Source organism: Vicia villosa, linkage group LG6 (genome assembly GCF_029867415.1).
Source record: "Vicia villosa cultivar HV-30 ecotype Madison, WI linkage group LG6, Vvil1.0, whole genome shotgun sequence".
In the NCBI taxonomy this organism is placed as follows: domain Eukaryota; kingdom Viridiplantae; phylum Streptophyta; class Magnoliopsida; order Fabales; family Fabaceae; genus Vicia; species Vicia villosa.
In genome coordinates this window covers 152,866,644-152,881,880 of record NC_081185.1, presented here as the reverse complement: position 1 = coordinate 152,881,880, position 15,237 = coordinate 152,866,644, and the positions used below count along the sequence as shown (strand labels likewise).

General features: G+C 33.5%; 2 protein-coding genes across 2 annotated transcripts; both read right to left on the bottom strand.

The window, feature by feature from the left end:
- Window positions 1-2,475: 2,475 nt before the first annotated feature.
- Window positions 2,476-3,742, bottom strand: LOC131615023 (uncharacterized). Its single transcript, XM_058886543.1, has 3 exons — window positions 3,265-3,742; window positions 2,819-3,132; window positions 2,476-2,643 (listed from the first exon to the last, which is right to left on the bottom strand). The coding sequence occupies exons 1-3, from the start codon at window positions 3,740-3,742 to the stop codon at window positions 2,476-2,478; spliced, it is 960 nt and encodes a 319-aa protein (XP_058742526.1).
- A 2,795-nt stretch (window positions 3,743-6,537) lies between these two features.
- On the bottom strand, window positions 6,538-7,890 carry LOC131612820 (uncharacterized). Its single transcript, XM_058884568.1, has 3 exons — window positions 7,290-7,890; window positions 6,967-7,211; window positions 6,538-6,886 (listed from the first exon to the last, which is right to left on the bottom strand). Exons 1-3 carry the CDS (start codon window positions 7,884-7,886, stop codon window positions 6,640-6,642), a joined length of 1,089 nt encoding a protein of 362 aa, XP_058740551.1. The 5' UTR covers window positions 7,887-7,890; the 3' UTR covers window positions 6,538-6,639.
- Window positions 7,891-15,237: the final 7,347 nt, after the last annotated feature.

The window sequence follows — 15,237 nt, the reverse complement described above, 5'->3', positions numbered from 1 at the left end:
CCCTCCCTTCCCCTCACCTTGATAAAAATACCTCCCCTCTCCTCCCCTCGATTGAACCAAGCGGACCCTAAGAGTCGTTTTAAAGTTTAATGTTATAATTTGTCAATTATACTTATACTTTTTCAATAACTCCACTTCACATTTTCCATAAAATTAATTATTTTCTCAGTTAATTATTGAAAAAAGAGAGAGTGTTTGATTGAATTTATTTAGAAAGAGAAAATAAATAATGGTATAAAAGAAAAAAATAACTCTAACAATCCACTATCTTGGTTGAAGAGTTTTTTGCTAAAACGACACTTAAAAAGAAACAGAGAGAGTAACATTTATGAAATATTAAATGTAGTTTGTCTATGGTGTTGTGTCTCTTCCTTATATTCCCTTCTTTTTACCGGGTTAAAACACTAACGATCAAAATTTAAAAACAAATGATAATAGTTATAACAATAACAAAATTCTACCAATAATAAATTTATACTGAATAAAATTTAAAATTGGTAAATAATAAAAATTTTAACGCTATTTAAATTTAATTAGCATATTTATATACATGATTATACAAAATTATAAATAATTTCTCAGAAAAACTACATCACACATACTAATATTAATGATCAACTTGCTAGAGAGGTGAACCTGTAAAGAAAAGAAATAAACCTATAAAAAAACTTTGCATGTATTAGTCTTCTTATAAAGTCAATACTCAACATTGCAGGAGAGAACATTAGTGTAAGGATTTTCAGCAAAGCATGGTTATGGATATGCTTTTGGAAAACAAAGTAGGATCCTACTAATTGATGCAAATGAGTTCAAATTTTTTATTTCAACCTGCTAGAACAACAACGAATTATATTAACAATAAAGGTCAATTAATATCATTTTGTGGTACTTTATGTCTATAGACAACTTAGCTTTGTCACTCAAAAAATCAATTTGCAAGAAATACTCTTCATTTTATTCTTCCATTGTTGATAAAACCTCACAACTTTGTTCAATAACATATTTTTTTGAAAACCAAAAATCAAGTTAATTAGATTGTATCATCAATATAATATGAATGACACAGAGCATTTAATATTACAAAACATGTATTATGAACAAAGAAATATATGAAACAGATCCAACATTTTATTTTTCAAAATTCTTCAAATAAATATATATGTATCAATAAATGTATCAATGAAATAAAATACCTTGCAATATGCTTTTTCATCTCCAAATCTATAGCAAATCAAACAAAAATAAGTTTCAACAAAAAATCACCCCACTTAAAATTATTCTTAGTCTGGCCAAGTAAAAATGCTTCAAGCTTCAAAGATATATCAAATATCAAAGAACAACATTAAAAATTCAACAAATTAATCACAGTACTCAGAAAATTATCATAGCTCACAATCACTTAACCACAATTTATCTCTTTTAATTATCAACACCAACAAAATGAAAACCCTATCTTTTTCGATTATTCTATTTCTCTCATGATCATACATTTCTATTTTAACTACGAATTATTTGGTGTTGCTGACGACGAAGAAAATTAGAAACCCATAGATTAAGCCTGAAGAACCTGGAAAACAAAAAAAAAGTGAAGTTAAAAACCAAACCTATCTTGTTAGATATCACAGATCTGAAAAATATCACTGATATTTTTCGCAGATCTAAAAAAATTAATGTAAATAAAAAAAAGGAAAGAGAGAAAAACAACATATTTGAAGCATAAATGGAAGAGAAAAGAAAGAAGAAGAGAGAGGCAGCGAAAGAGAGAAGAAATGAAGTGGTTGAAAGAGGTAAAGGAAGAGAGAAGAAAGAATAAGAGAGAGAGAGAGAGAGAGAGAGAGAGAGAGAGAGATTTTGAATTTGGGGAAGGTATATTTGTGTTGAATATGCAAACCAAGGAAGATTTGTGTTTCTGCCAAAATCTTTAGATTTGAAAGGTTGAGTATGTGGTTAGATAATCTTGCATTGGGAAGATAATAAAAATAATTAATACTCACTCTTAGCTTATTTATAAGAAAAAAATTACTTTTTAGATACATTGAGTAACTAATGTATTTGGACAATATATGTGTCAGATACATTGTCTTTTTTTTTTTTGAATCAATAAAAATATGTTGATTAATTCAAAAAACAGTTAGGGTACAAGGTGACCAAAAGGTCCAACCTAAAGCATCAATTATGCATCATTAATTTGTGCAGTATACTCACGATATCTATGACTATGTCAACTCCTATGTATGATGGCCTCTACAATATTATTTACAATAGCTATATTATCTCTATCTATACTCTTCCCAAAACATACAGCATTCCTATAAAGCCAACACTGATAAATTGTTTCGGCAATCGCAATTTTCATGATCCAAACTTTTTTGCCTTTCCCTCCACAGTAGGTTATCAGCCAAATAATCTCTTCAGCCCAAGGGAGTGGTAAGTGCACAACACATAGCCAATTCAAAACATCAATTCATATCTATTTTATCCTGTTACAAACAAAGAAGAGGTGGTCCAAGGTCTCATTCTCATTGCAAAAACAACACTTAACATCCTCAATAATCCCCCATTTAGCCAAACGATCTTTCGTTGCCAACCGTCTATGACAAGCCAGCTATAAACAATTGATAGCCCGCGGTCTAGCATTATTCCCTACAACAATATCATACCAATCAACAGAATCTTGAGCATTGTGCAACAACTTGTAAATAGTCCCCATGCTAAATCTGTTGGAATTCAAGCTACTTGTCTAATAATTATGTATCTCATGTAACCGAGACTTGGCTTTCATTATCCCTTTGATAATCCAAAATATACTCATACTCACCTCAATGATCATTAAATTGTGCTCTTTTAGGAAGTAGGAATGCATCCATTTCACCCAGAGATAATCTTGCTTTTTACACAGATTCCATAGAAGCTTTAGCATGGTTATTTGATTCCACACCTCCAAATTAAGGATGTTCAATCCTCCATGCTTGATGGGTTTACACATTTTAGCCCAGGCCACAGTACTCTTGTTATTGGGAGACTCTCCCATGTCCAGATGAAAATTCGATAAGCAGTATAGATTCTTTGGATAACACTGCAACCAATAGTTTGCAATAGTAGTACACACAGATTTAACCAACTGGACTCTTCCTACAATGCTCAGCAACTTAGCACTTCAACGGTGGATTTTGCTTAAGATTTTTTCAATAATGGGAAGGTAATCGTTCAGAGAAAGCTTCTTGCTGGTGAGAGGTACGCCAAGATATCTAAAGGGCAGCTGACCTTCATTAAAGCCTGTACTCTCTAGAATATTCTGCTTAACATCCTCTTCAATTGCACCAAAATAAGCATACCATTTTGTTGGATTCACTACCAAACCTGTGGATTTATAGAAAGTACTCATAGTCTGCATCAGCATATCAACAGATCTCCTTTCACCCCTAGAAAGAAGCAAGATGTCATCAGCAAATGCAAGATGAGTTATATCCAGCTTTGCACATCTGGAATGATGATTAAAGTTATGGTTTAACTGCATTTTGTGGAGAAGCCTGCTCATATATTCCATGACCAACACAAAAAGGTAAGGGGGGATGGGGTCCCCTTGCCTTATACCTCTTTTGGCCATCATAATATTGGAAGGCTCTCCATTGATGTTGAACCTATAAGAGACAGTGGAGACACCAATCATGATCCAATTAACAAAAGGCTCTGGGAAGCCTAACTCAAGCAGAATGGTAGTGATAGCCTTCCAGTTGAGCATGTCATATGCTTTTTGTAAATCAAGTTCAAAGAGGCAGAATGGTAGTGATACATTGTCTTTTCAATGAACCTAAAAAGTAAAACTTTTCTTATAAATAAGATAAGATGAAGTATTTTATTATGACATCAGCTTCAAAAAGAAGTGTAGAAAACAAACCAAAATAATGAATAAACTGATGTGTTGTGTAACAAATAAAAAAAAATACAATGAGGGCATCCACGTGGCAGCCTGTATAAACATCAGGGTAATTTAGTTTTTTTCTTCGGAGTATATAGTTTTCGTATATGATTAATGAATCTTTTATAAGTTATTTGGACTATGTAATTATGAATATTTTATTATCCATTAAAATTTTTTTATTATTATTTAATTATTTTTGTGGCAAGTAATTTTTATTCTTTGAACAACTATGAAATGAATATAGCAGGGGCGGATCTATAGCCCAGCCAGCCCGGGCACGCGCCCGGGCTCAACCCCTCCTTTCGTTGTATACTCCCCCACCTAATAGTCGATTTTTAGACAATACCAAGGGCAAAATTAATAATTTTTAGACAAAATATAGGGCAAAATTAGTAAAAATAGGGGGCAAAATTTTTAGACAAAATCAATGGCAAATTTTTTAGACAAAATCAAGGGCAAAATTAGTAGAAACAGAGTATAAAATTAGTAAAAATAAAGTGTAAAATTTTTGCCCAGGCTCCCTAAAATTTCTGGCTCCGCCACTGGAATATAGGTTATAAATCACTATTAAGAAACAAGTTTTGTAATTGAATAAGTATTTATTATGTAATGTGTTTGAAATATCAAATCATAAAAATATACTAAAAATTATGTTTATTATTAGATAAAGGGTTAAATAGGTTAGAAATCCCTGTAAATAACTCATTATTCAATTTTAGTTCCTATAAAAAAAATTCAAATAATGGTCCTCCTAAAATTTTCCGTCTATATTTTTGGTCCCTACCGTCTATTTGGACAAACAGAAGCTGACGTGGCACGTCACGTCACATGCCACGTCACTTAAAGTCAAAATAAAATTTGAATACAAAAAACTGCATTGGATTGTGGGGGTTATAAACCTCCCCAATTTTCTTCGAATATGGTATCAAGCTATCTTAAAGAAGCACTTTCACTTGATAATTACACTCACCATTCTCTATCTCTGCAAACCATGCCTTTCTGTTCCATGCTTTTGCTCAAAAAAATTATCTATTAAACTATGGCATTGAAGTATTGGACCATTACATATTTAACAAACACCCCACAATTCAAAATGATCTTTTTCTCACTAATAATCGGTTGAACATGCACGGTAAGTGTGACCATTTAGATTATGCTCACCAACTGTTTGATTAAATGCTAAAAAGAAATTTTGGCATCAAAGAGTAACTGGAGCACCTCTTGCTATTAGAGCATCACTATCAGGCCAAAAAAAACACTTTATTAACTTATAATGACATGATGATTCTATAAGGTAGTATATTTTATCTTTACAAGATGAAAACGTAAACTAGAATGGTTTTTTAAATTACACTATGTATTATATTTTTTTTAGTTCACTTTATTGTTATTAATCTCAAGTAGTATAATTGAGATATGAAGAATTAAAATTTAATTTATCTATATACTTTCTTTCAGAGATTTATCTTACAACAATTTTACGAAGATTTCTGCAATTGAATATGTAAGGTTTCCTTTGTCTAGCAATATTTAATCCTTTGACTAGCAATATATAAGCATTTCATTTGTATCAATGTTATTATGCTAACAACTTATTGTTTCAGGAAAGAAACTTGGCTTCAAGCCATTTGTCTTCTGTGGCTACTTCACCATCGTAAATTACCATTGAATTGAATAATCAATTGAAACTAATCACGTTCATTTAGTAGACACAATTTAAAATGTGGACTCAATTTTGATTAGGTGCCAACTATTATAGATTCTTCCGCATAATTGCAAGAAAAGAGGCGAACATCATACTACATGAAATATCACCATTTATCTTATGCTATTGGGGTAGACAATACATACATAGAAGTAAAGAGTACACACTTTTTACCATTTGATCAAACACCTTACTTGCACAATTCAAGTGATTCATTTGACAAAATATGTTGAAAATATCAGTCCCATGAACAGAAAAATTGTGAGCAAACAAAACCCAATTAGAATAATCAGCTTCTTGCTAACTCCAAACATGTTGAAGAACTTGACCAAGATAACTATTGGTGGATTATTTTTGAGGTTTGTGTCTTTATGCTCTTTTTGAACTATAAGTATAAAAAACAGAGCATTATTTTTTAGGTTTATGTCTTTCCTCAAATGTAGCAATATTTGTATCAGTGTGTGTAAGCATTATTATTAGAAACAGAGGAAAACAAAGAGAGAAGAGGAAGATGTTATTGGTGGATTTACAACAGGTGAGAAATATACATGTTGGCTAGAATGTTTGAATAGAAGGAATTTAGGGAGGTTTGTAACCCCCGCAATCTACTGCAATTTTTGTAGTCAAGCACAAATGTTGACTTTAAGTGACGTGGCGTGCTACGTAGCGAGCCACGTCAGCTCCCGCTAGACCAAACTGACTGCATGGACTAAAATTGTGGACGGAAAATTTTAGAATGACCATTTTTTGAAAGAAATTTTTATAGGGACTAAAACTAAATTTTGGGTTATTTATTAAAAAAAAAAAACATATTTAACCCTTAGATAAATAAGATTTTAGCCTAAACATGCTAAGTTTTTACGTTCATAAAATACTTTGTTGTAATATTGTAAGCTTTTATCACTAAAAAAAACTAGTAAGAAAAGGAGAAACTTCTTATTTATAACTATTTCTCGTTATTATTTAATTTAAGTTTTATCACTAAATATGATTATTTCATTTGCATAGCATCTCAAAACTTCTTGATAAAATCATAGATGTGTTTATTGATTTCCTCAGCTGCTTCTTCATTATTAAAGTGAGCCACACCTTTTTGCACAATCACTTCCTCCAAATTGGGCACATCTTCCTTGAATCCTCCACCAAATATATACTCCGATAGGTTAAGCGAGGTGTATACGGAGTCTAACTCACCAGTAATGAATTTCACAGGCACTTGGATTTTCACTCCATTCCATGGTGCCATCAGCTCCCAATTTCTGCAATACAAGTAATAATTTTGCTGTCATTAGAATTATGTCAATATAGACCTGTGGAGTACAGAGAATCAAAGCATTACAGGTTCAAATTTCTATAATAGTTCAATCCTCCGGTGAAGCCAGTTTTCTCAAACTTGGAGACATAATAAGCAAGATCATCTTCTGTGAGCCAAGATGGTAAAGTGTCCGGGGTATTCGGGTCGAATCCGGTTCCATACTCCCCCTTTGGAAGGATTGGAGGACCAGGTTTCCGAGCTGTGAGGATATCTTTCAGCACATATGCAGTGCCAACTTCAGCTATCTCAGCTTCTATTTTGCCCGGTTCCTGTGATTCCGATCGAAAACAGTATGATATCATGTGTCAATAAACAGTTATAATTAAAATTAAAGAAATGGAAATGACCTGAAATCTGCAGATATAATAATCGTCACCGTAAAAAGCACGCATGCCATCTACGGTCCGGATTTTGGGGTCTCTATGGAGGAGGGGAACACTGAGACACACATAGGCTTTGATTTTTTCAGGGCGAAACATGGAAAGGTACCAACCAATGATAGCACCCCAATCATGAGCAACAAGGAATACTTGTTCCACTCCGAGTAAGTCGATGAGAGCAACAAGGTCACCTACTATATGAAAACCTGTGTAGTTGCTTACTGAAGCTGGAGCTTCAGTGTCGCCGTAGCCGCGGAGATCGGGAGCCACAGCACGGTAACCGAGGGAGCCGAGAGCTGCAATCTGGTGGCGCCAAGTGTACCATAATTCAGGGAAGCCGTGAAGGAACAAAACAACAGGTCCTTCTTTGCCTTTCTCGGCGATATGCATTTTGATGCCATTCACTTCAACTGTTCTGTGTTCTATTCCTTCCATCTCTTTTTTGTGAGTAGCAGAGGGAGGGTGGTGGTTATGATTACATTCAGAATGAGGAAGAAAAGAAAAAGAGAAGAGAGAAAGAATGAGAAAGAGAAAACAAGAAGCAATAGGTGAAATTGAAGTCATTGCATGCTCAAGCTGAGTTATATGAGCAAACCGCTGCTCTTGTTTGGACTATTTATAAACACTTTTCATCATTACTCGTGTTAGAAAAAAATGTGTACTTTGATTGATTTAATAAAAATTTTAAAATTTTAAATAATGCATAACTATTCATAATTCTTGTTTAAAATTTTAAAATATATATAATACTAGTATTAAATTTTGTAGATTTTTTTATAGTTTAAATTTGGTCTATTTAATTAAATAAGTCATAAGATTTATTTTTATATTTAAATCTAACAATTTTTAATAAACATATCATCCTGACATATTATCATCCTTAATTCTAATTTCTAATATGTAATTATACAGTAGTTTTTATGTTTACCTTTCTTTCCATTTTTTCGTTTCGGTTACATAGGGTTGTCCCTGTTAGATTCAATAAATTGCATTCAATCTCATTCATTTATTTGCCTAATATGCCAATTTATAAATTGATTACAAGGTTAGAAAGTCAATTGTTGAAAAATCTGTTATAACTAATATATTTTCTATCACAAATTATAAGATGTTTTAGGTATTTTATATAAATTAAAAAATACAATTAATATTACATTGGAAAAATTAATTAATATTTGAATTTACAATTTTTTTTATTAATTATAGAGAAAAGAGAAATTACGAGAATCGGAAGAAGAAACAATAATAAATAATAGAGAACATATTAGAAAAAATATCATTAATAATATATTAGAATTGTAAAGTGACTTAGAATTTTTTTTTTTATAAAATAACTTATAATTTGAGGCAGATGAAATAACACTTTCCAACCAACTTAACTTTTGGCCATTAACTCAAAAACTTTACAATTAACAAAACCTCTTAAACTCAAGTTGTGTAAACAACTAGATTACAACAAATTAACAGTGCAAAAATTAGAACTAAACTACTTGCGGGATTCTACATACTCCAAGTAGCTTTCTAAACCTCTCGAATAGCAATCTTCAAAGGTTTTGTCATCACATCTACCATCTGATTATGCACAAGTTCCTTAGAAAGTAAAATCATATGTTTAAGTATTGAAAATTTCTTTGGCCACCTCCCTATGGGGGTCACCCCCAGCGAAAATTCCAAAATACCCCTGCTTCGGAAGTTCATTTCCGAAAGCGTCTTTTTTTTTAAAAAATTGACTTATTTCGGAAGTTCATTTCTGAAATACTGCGATTTCTGCAGATTTATCAAAACACTCCCCCTCCCCCAATCATTTACCCTAAATCAAAACAAAAAGTGGCAAAGGCGAAAATTTGTGCAAACAGAATTCCAAAGCTGCATCAAGGCTCCAATCACACTGCTAAACAACATTCAAAAGCCCTCAATCCTAACACTTTGTAAGTTTTGAAATTTTTAGATCTATTATTGAAATGCATGTTATTTAGGGTTTTAATTGCATAAATGATATATGGTTAGATTGTTAGTAGTATTTAGGTTGTTTAGAAGCATTTTGATTTGGTTTGAAGTTTGGTTTAGGGGTCTGTCATGGAATTTGCAGAAAACTCCATCGCAGGGGTGTTTCGGAAGTTCATTTCCGAAAACACCTCCATCCTAGTTTTCGGAAATGAACTTCCGAAATGTATCAGAAGTTCAAATTTTTTTGTTTTTTATTTTGTCTATGCATATTAATCGTTTTCAATTGTTTATAGGAACATGTCAGGCAACCAACCAGCACGCAGGACTGCGTCTTCTAAAGAGGGCGCTAAGGGAAGAAAGGGTTCTTCAAAGAAGGAGGTGAAAGAGGTGAAGGAGGTGAAGGAGAAGAAGAAGCTTTTAACTGGTTCTGCTTCTCGTCCCCTGGGGGTCCATGGCTCGGACGTGCAGGCTCAGCCTTCAGGCGTGATCAACGCTGATGGTTCTGATACTGAGTGGGATGAGGATTGGTATAATTATCTTCATTCGGAGGAGTTCGCTCGTCGGGAAGAATAACGTGTTTTTATTTTGTTTGATGTGTATTTTGTAACGCTCGTCGGGCAGAATAACATGTTTTTGTTTTGTTTGACGTGTTTTGTTTTGTTTTGTTCTGATTTCGGATTGTATCGCACAGTGTTTTTGTATTGGATTTATCATGTTAGTTTTTGGAAGTGGTAACCGGGGTCGGAACATATGACGGAGGAGGTGGATGTTCGGAGGAAGAAGAACCGGAGGTACGTCCACCGCGAGACAAAGGAGCCAATCAATGTAAGCTATAGTTTATCATTATCATCTGGGGACGTCATTTCTAAAAAATCAAGATTAAAAATAATAAGATCTTTTTCCCAATTTTTTGTAATGACGTCCCCTGATGATAATGATAAACTATAGCTTACATTGATTGGCTCCTTTGTCTCGCGGTGGACGTACCTCCGGTTCTTCTTCCTCCGGACATCCACCTCCTCCGTCATATGTTCCGGCCCCGGTTACACCTCCTCCGTCATTTGTTACTTACAGTAGTACGTATTTTTATTAAAAGAATAAAAAAACCTTTTGAAATTTGGAAGCCTTTTTTTCTCCCCACCACTCTCTCATCCCCACCTACCCGTGTTCAACAATATGTAACTTTAATTTTATGTAATATTATCGTTGTAATCTTCACCCGATTAAATAAAGCGAATTGTTGTTGTTTTTCATTTTATTCTGTCCAGACATATTTTCGGAGGTTCATTTCCGAATTCTCCAAGGGGGGTGCGTTCGGAGATGAACTTCCGAAACACCACATTTTCTGAAAAGTAACTTTATTTCGGAGATGCATCTCCGAAATCAATATTTTATATTAAAAAAAACACGTTTTCGGAGATACATTTCCGAAAACACCTTTTTTAAGAAAAAAAGTACAGTTTCGGAAATGAACTTCCGAAACAAGGGGTATTGTGGTAAATTCACCAGGGGTGGGCAAGAAGGTTAGGAGGTGGGTGAAGAAATTTTCTTAAGTATTTATTTTATCTATGGGAATTTTTGCTCAATTTGATGGTTGAGCTATTATCAAAAAAAAAAATTCATACATTTTTCTTGCTTTAGCCCCAAGCTTTCCGAAATTCTATGCATCTATATGATGGGAAATTAAGACACAGTATGCAGCGGATATAAAATTCTCTACACTTATAAGAACCTTGAGGATCAACAACAAATATAAAATGGTAAATCAAAAAAATAAACGTACAAAAGAACACCAATATTTTTAACGTGGAAAACCCCTCAATATGAGAGTAAAAACTACGAGTCATCATGACCAAATAAATAGTTCCACTATAATCAATAACGGTACAAGAGAATCTTAAAGTGATTCACAAAAAAGTGCTAACAACCGTAAATCACAAAGCAAAACTAACTTACAAATAAGAATCAAAAAGCTTTAAAATAACCCAAATCTGCAGTTCCAATGCGAGGCACATATCTCTCAACTTAAACCTTGTTTTTAAATTTTGAACGGTCAAAAGTTAGATACATGAGTTGCGCACATGCCCTCAAAATTTTAGATCGATCTTACGGTGAAAGAATCGGAGATGAGTAGACAATGCAACAGACTTATGTAATCTAGACTGCCAAGCTACAGCTCTCCCACAAATTTAATCATGTAGCCCAAAGTGGATTTTCTGAAATCAATGTCTCCAGCCATATCAGAGTCAGATTATCCCATCAGAGTAGGCTTATCTCCTCCAAAATAAATCCTCATATAAGTATTACCGCGAAGATAACTTAAAATTCATTTTACAACGTTCAATTACTTTCTACCTAGATTTGACAAAAATCTACTAATTGTACCAACAACGTCTGCTATATTTGGTCTTGTATGCACCAATGCATACATCAAATTACCCACAACAGATGCATAAGGAACACATTTCATATAAAACGCTTCATCTTCACTTGAAGGACTTTGATTAGAACTCAACTTGAAATGAGTAGCAGGAGGAGTGCTTACCGCCTTAGATTTTTCCATTTTGAATCTTTGTAGCATTCTTTCGATATAATGTTCTTATGACATTCAAAGTTTCTTCGTCTTTTTGTCACGCATGATTCTAATGCCAAGAATCTGTTTAGCTGCTCCAATGTCTTTCATGGCATATGACTTTCCCGACTTCTTCTTTAACCTGTCAATGTTATAAATATTTTTCCCTACAATAAGCATATAATCAACATATAACAACAGGATAATAAAGTCATCGTTATTCTAACAAAGACGCAATGATCTGAAGTAGTCTTATGATATCCTTGATCACATATAACATTCTCAAACTTCTTGTACCATTATTTTGGAACTTGCTTTAACCCATATAAACTTTTTCTCAATCTGCACACATTATCTTCTTTTCCTTTAACTTGAAAACCATTGGGTTGTTTCAAATCCATTTGCTTAACCTATAAATCAAGAGTAACAACCAAACTCAACACAGTTTCTAATTGATGACATCTTTACAACAGGTGAGAAAATCTCATTAAAATCAACACCCTTTCTTTGACGAAAACCTTTCACCACTAATCTAGCTTTATACCTTTGAGACTTAGAGTTGCTCTCCTGTTTAACTCTATAAATTTCACCTATTTTCTAAACCCCTTTTGCCTTTAGACATCTTCACTAAATCATAAGTGTGATTATAATGCAATGATTTCATCTGATCATGCATTGCATCCAACCACTTTTTATTTTCATCACTTTCCATGGCCTCTTGAAAACACTTAAGTTCATCCTCATCAGTCAATGTCACATACTCATCAGAATTATACCTTGTAGAAGGTTGTCTCTGCTTGATAGACCTCCTAAGTTGAACTTGAGATGATTCTGGAGCTTCACTAAGATTCTCATCATGTGACATATCTCTCTCCCCTTCATCATCATTAGTTAGAATATTTTTCTCATCTCCAAGTTGTTAATCATGAACATAATCATATGGCTCACCATTATGATCATCACCACCAATAGCATCTATGTTATGACTAGGCAACCAAACTGAATCAACATTAGATAAACTGATATCTTTCTTGGGTGTAGTCTTCTCTATATTATCAATGTCTTCAATGTTTTGGTCTTCCATGAACACCACATCACGGCTTTGAATGAGCTTCTTCCCTACAGGATCATACAACCTGTAACCAAACTAATTTTTCCCATAGTTAATGAATATACATTGTTTTGACTTTGCATCTAACTTGGATCTTTTATCCTTTGGAATATGCACAAAAGCCTTACAACCAAAAACTCTCAAATGATCATATTTGACATTCTTTCCAAACCAGATTTTTTTCTAAAACTTCATTGTTCAAATCAACAGTAAGAATGCGATTAAGAACAAGCATCGTCGTGTAAAGTGCCTCAACCCCAATAATTATTTGGCAACTTAGCTTCAGAGAGCATACACCTTACTCTCTCAGCCAGTGTTCGATTCATCCTCTCTGCTAAATCATTCAATTGAGAAGTTTTAGGAGGATTCTTTTCATGTGCAATACCATGTTGTTTACAATAGGAATCAAATGGTCCACAATACTCACCACCATTATCAGAACGAACACATTTCAGCTTCTCGCTTTTTTGCCTCTCTACCAAAGCATGAAATTCTTTGAACTTCTCCAACACTTGGTATTTTGTCTTCAAGGTATAAACACATCGTTTCTTGAAACAATCATCAATAAAGATAACAAAATAAAGTGCACCACTAAAGGATTTAACCTTTAATGGACCACAAACATCAGAATGTACTAATTGAAGCAACTTTGACTTCTTTGAGGGAGGATGTCTCTTGAAAGATACTATAGCCTGTGTACCAGCCATGCAATGAGAGCACTACTCCAAATTAGCATTCTTTAATCTTTGAAGAACATCCTTTTTGGCCAAAATATTTAGCCCTTTTTCACTAATATGACTAAGTCTTCGGTGCCACAAAGATGCTTTCATGTCGATAGCATTCACATTGTCCCTAACAACCAAAGCTTTTATCCAATACAATTTAGAAAGTTTCTCCCCTTTAGGCACAACCAAGTTACCTTTGTTGAGTTTCCATTTTCCATAACCTAAGTGATTATCATAACAATCATCAAGCATATGCATAGAGATCAAATTAAAGCTGACATCTGGAGCATGTTTGACACCTCTAAGCAACAATTGCATTCCCATGTTAGTTTGCAAGCAAACATCACCAACACCAATTACCTTAGATACATCATCATTACCCATCCTCAACACTCCAAAGTCATCAGAAGTATAAGATGTGAAGAAATCCTTCATTGGTGTAACATGCAATGTAATACCACTGTCAACTATCCATATGCTCTCGTCTGATACAATATTTACAGACTCATGAGCACGAAGAATAATAAGATCATCACTAGTAGCAGTAGTAACACGATGATCATCATGATCATCATGGTCTCTTTGTTTAGACTTACCTTTCTTGCCTTTGGTATTCTTTTTCCGCTGATAACAATACTTTTGTACGTGTCATGTTTTGTGACAATAATGACACCCCAGATTCTTGTACCATGGCTTGAACTTGCTTCTGCTATTCTCTCAACCACCCTTAGGTTCCTTTTTCTGACTTATCCCCCTATTTTTCAGTGACAACGGATTGAGATGAAGAACCATGTGACTTCCTTCTTATCTCCTCATTAAGCATACCACCCTTAACCGTTTCCAAAGAAACGACACCTCTAGGAGCAGAACTTGTAATAGAAACTCGAAACGTCTCCCAAGACTTTGGTAAAGATAGCAATAGAAATAGTCTCAAAAGTTCATCAAATTTAGTATCCATTCCGAACATCCTTATCTTTCAAACTTATGAAACTATTCAACAAAAGTTCATCAAATTTAATATCCATTCCGGACATCCTTATATTTCAAACTTATGAAACTATTCAACAAGAACAATTTATTATTCCCTGATTTAGAGGCATACAAGGACTCTATCTTTTCCTATAAAGTTTTTGCATGTGTCTCATTAGCAATATGATTATAAACATTATCTTATATATATTTTTGAATAAAATCATACATGTTGATGTTTAAATTCCCATTCTTCATCAGATTCAGAATCCGACTTTGTGAAACTAAACACCGGTAAATGTTACTTCTTCACAAATAATAAATATTTCATCTTACCCTTCCATAAATCGTAATTAGAACCATTCAACAATACCATCTTCATCTTTGTATTTGACTCCATCATTTAAACAAGTAATTAGAACCATTCAACAATACCATCTTCATTTTCAAATTTATTTTCAAATAATAAACAAGAAAATAAAAAATATATGTTTGTTGCATTCAAGTTATCGGAAAAATGATTTTTCTCTCATTCATCTTCGCACTTTCACAAAACTACAAATTACTACTACAATGGCCTGCAACCTTTTG

Bases quoted from the DNA above. Each gene is read 5' to 3' on its own strand.
- LOC131615023 (XM_058886543.1), bottom strand. From the start codon at position 3,742: ATGCTCAACTGGAAGGCTATCACTACCATTCTGCTTGAGTTAGGCTTC. The intron at 3,133-3,264 runs GTCAGCTGCCCT...TGAGCATTGTAG, and splicing joins GAGTACAGGCTTTAATGAAG to GAAGAGTCCAGTTGGTTAAA. The intron at 2,644-2,818 runs GTGAGTATGAGT...ATATTGTTGTAG, and splicing joins ACAATTTAATGATCATTGAG to GGAATAATGCTAGACCGCGG.
- LOC131612820 (XM_058884568.1), bottom strand. From the start codon at position 7,886: ATGACTTCAATTTCACCTATTGCTTCTTGTTTTCTCTTTCTCATTCTT. The intron at 7,212-7,289 runs GTCATTTCCATT...TCGGAATCACAG, and splicing joins ATTATATCTGCAGATTTCAG to GAACCGGGCAAAATAGAAGC. The intron at 6,887-6,966 runs GTAATGCTTTGA...CTTGTATTGCAG, and splicing joins TATTATAGAAATTTGAACCT to AAATTGGGAGCTGATGGCAC.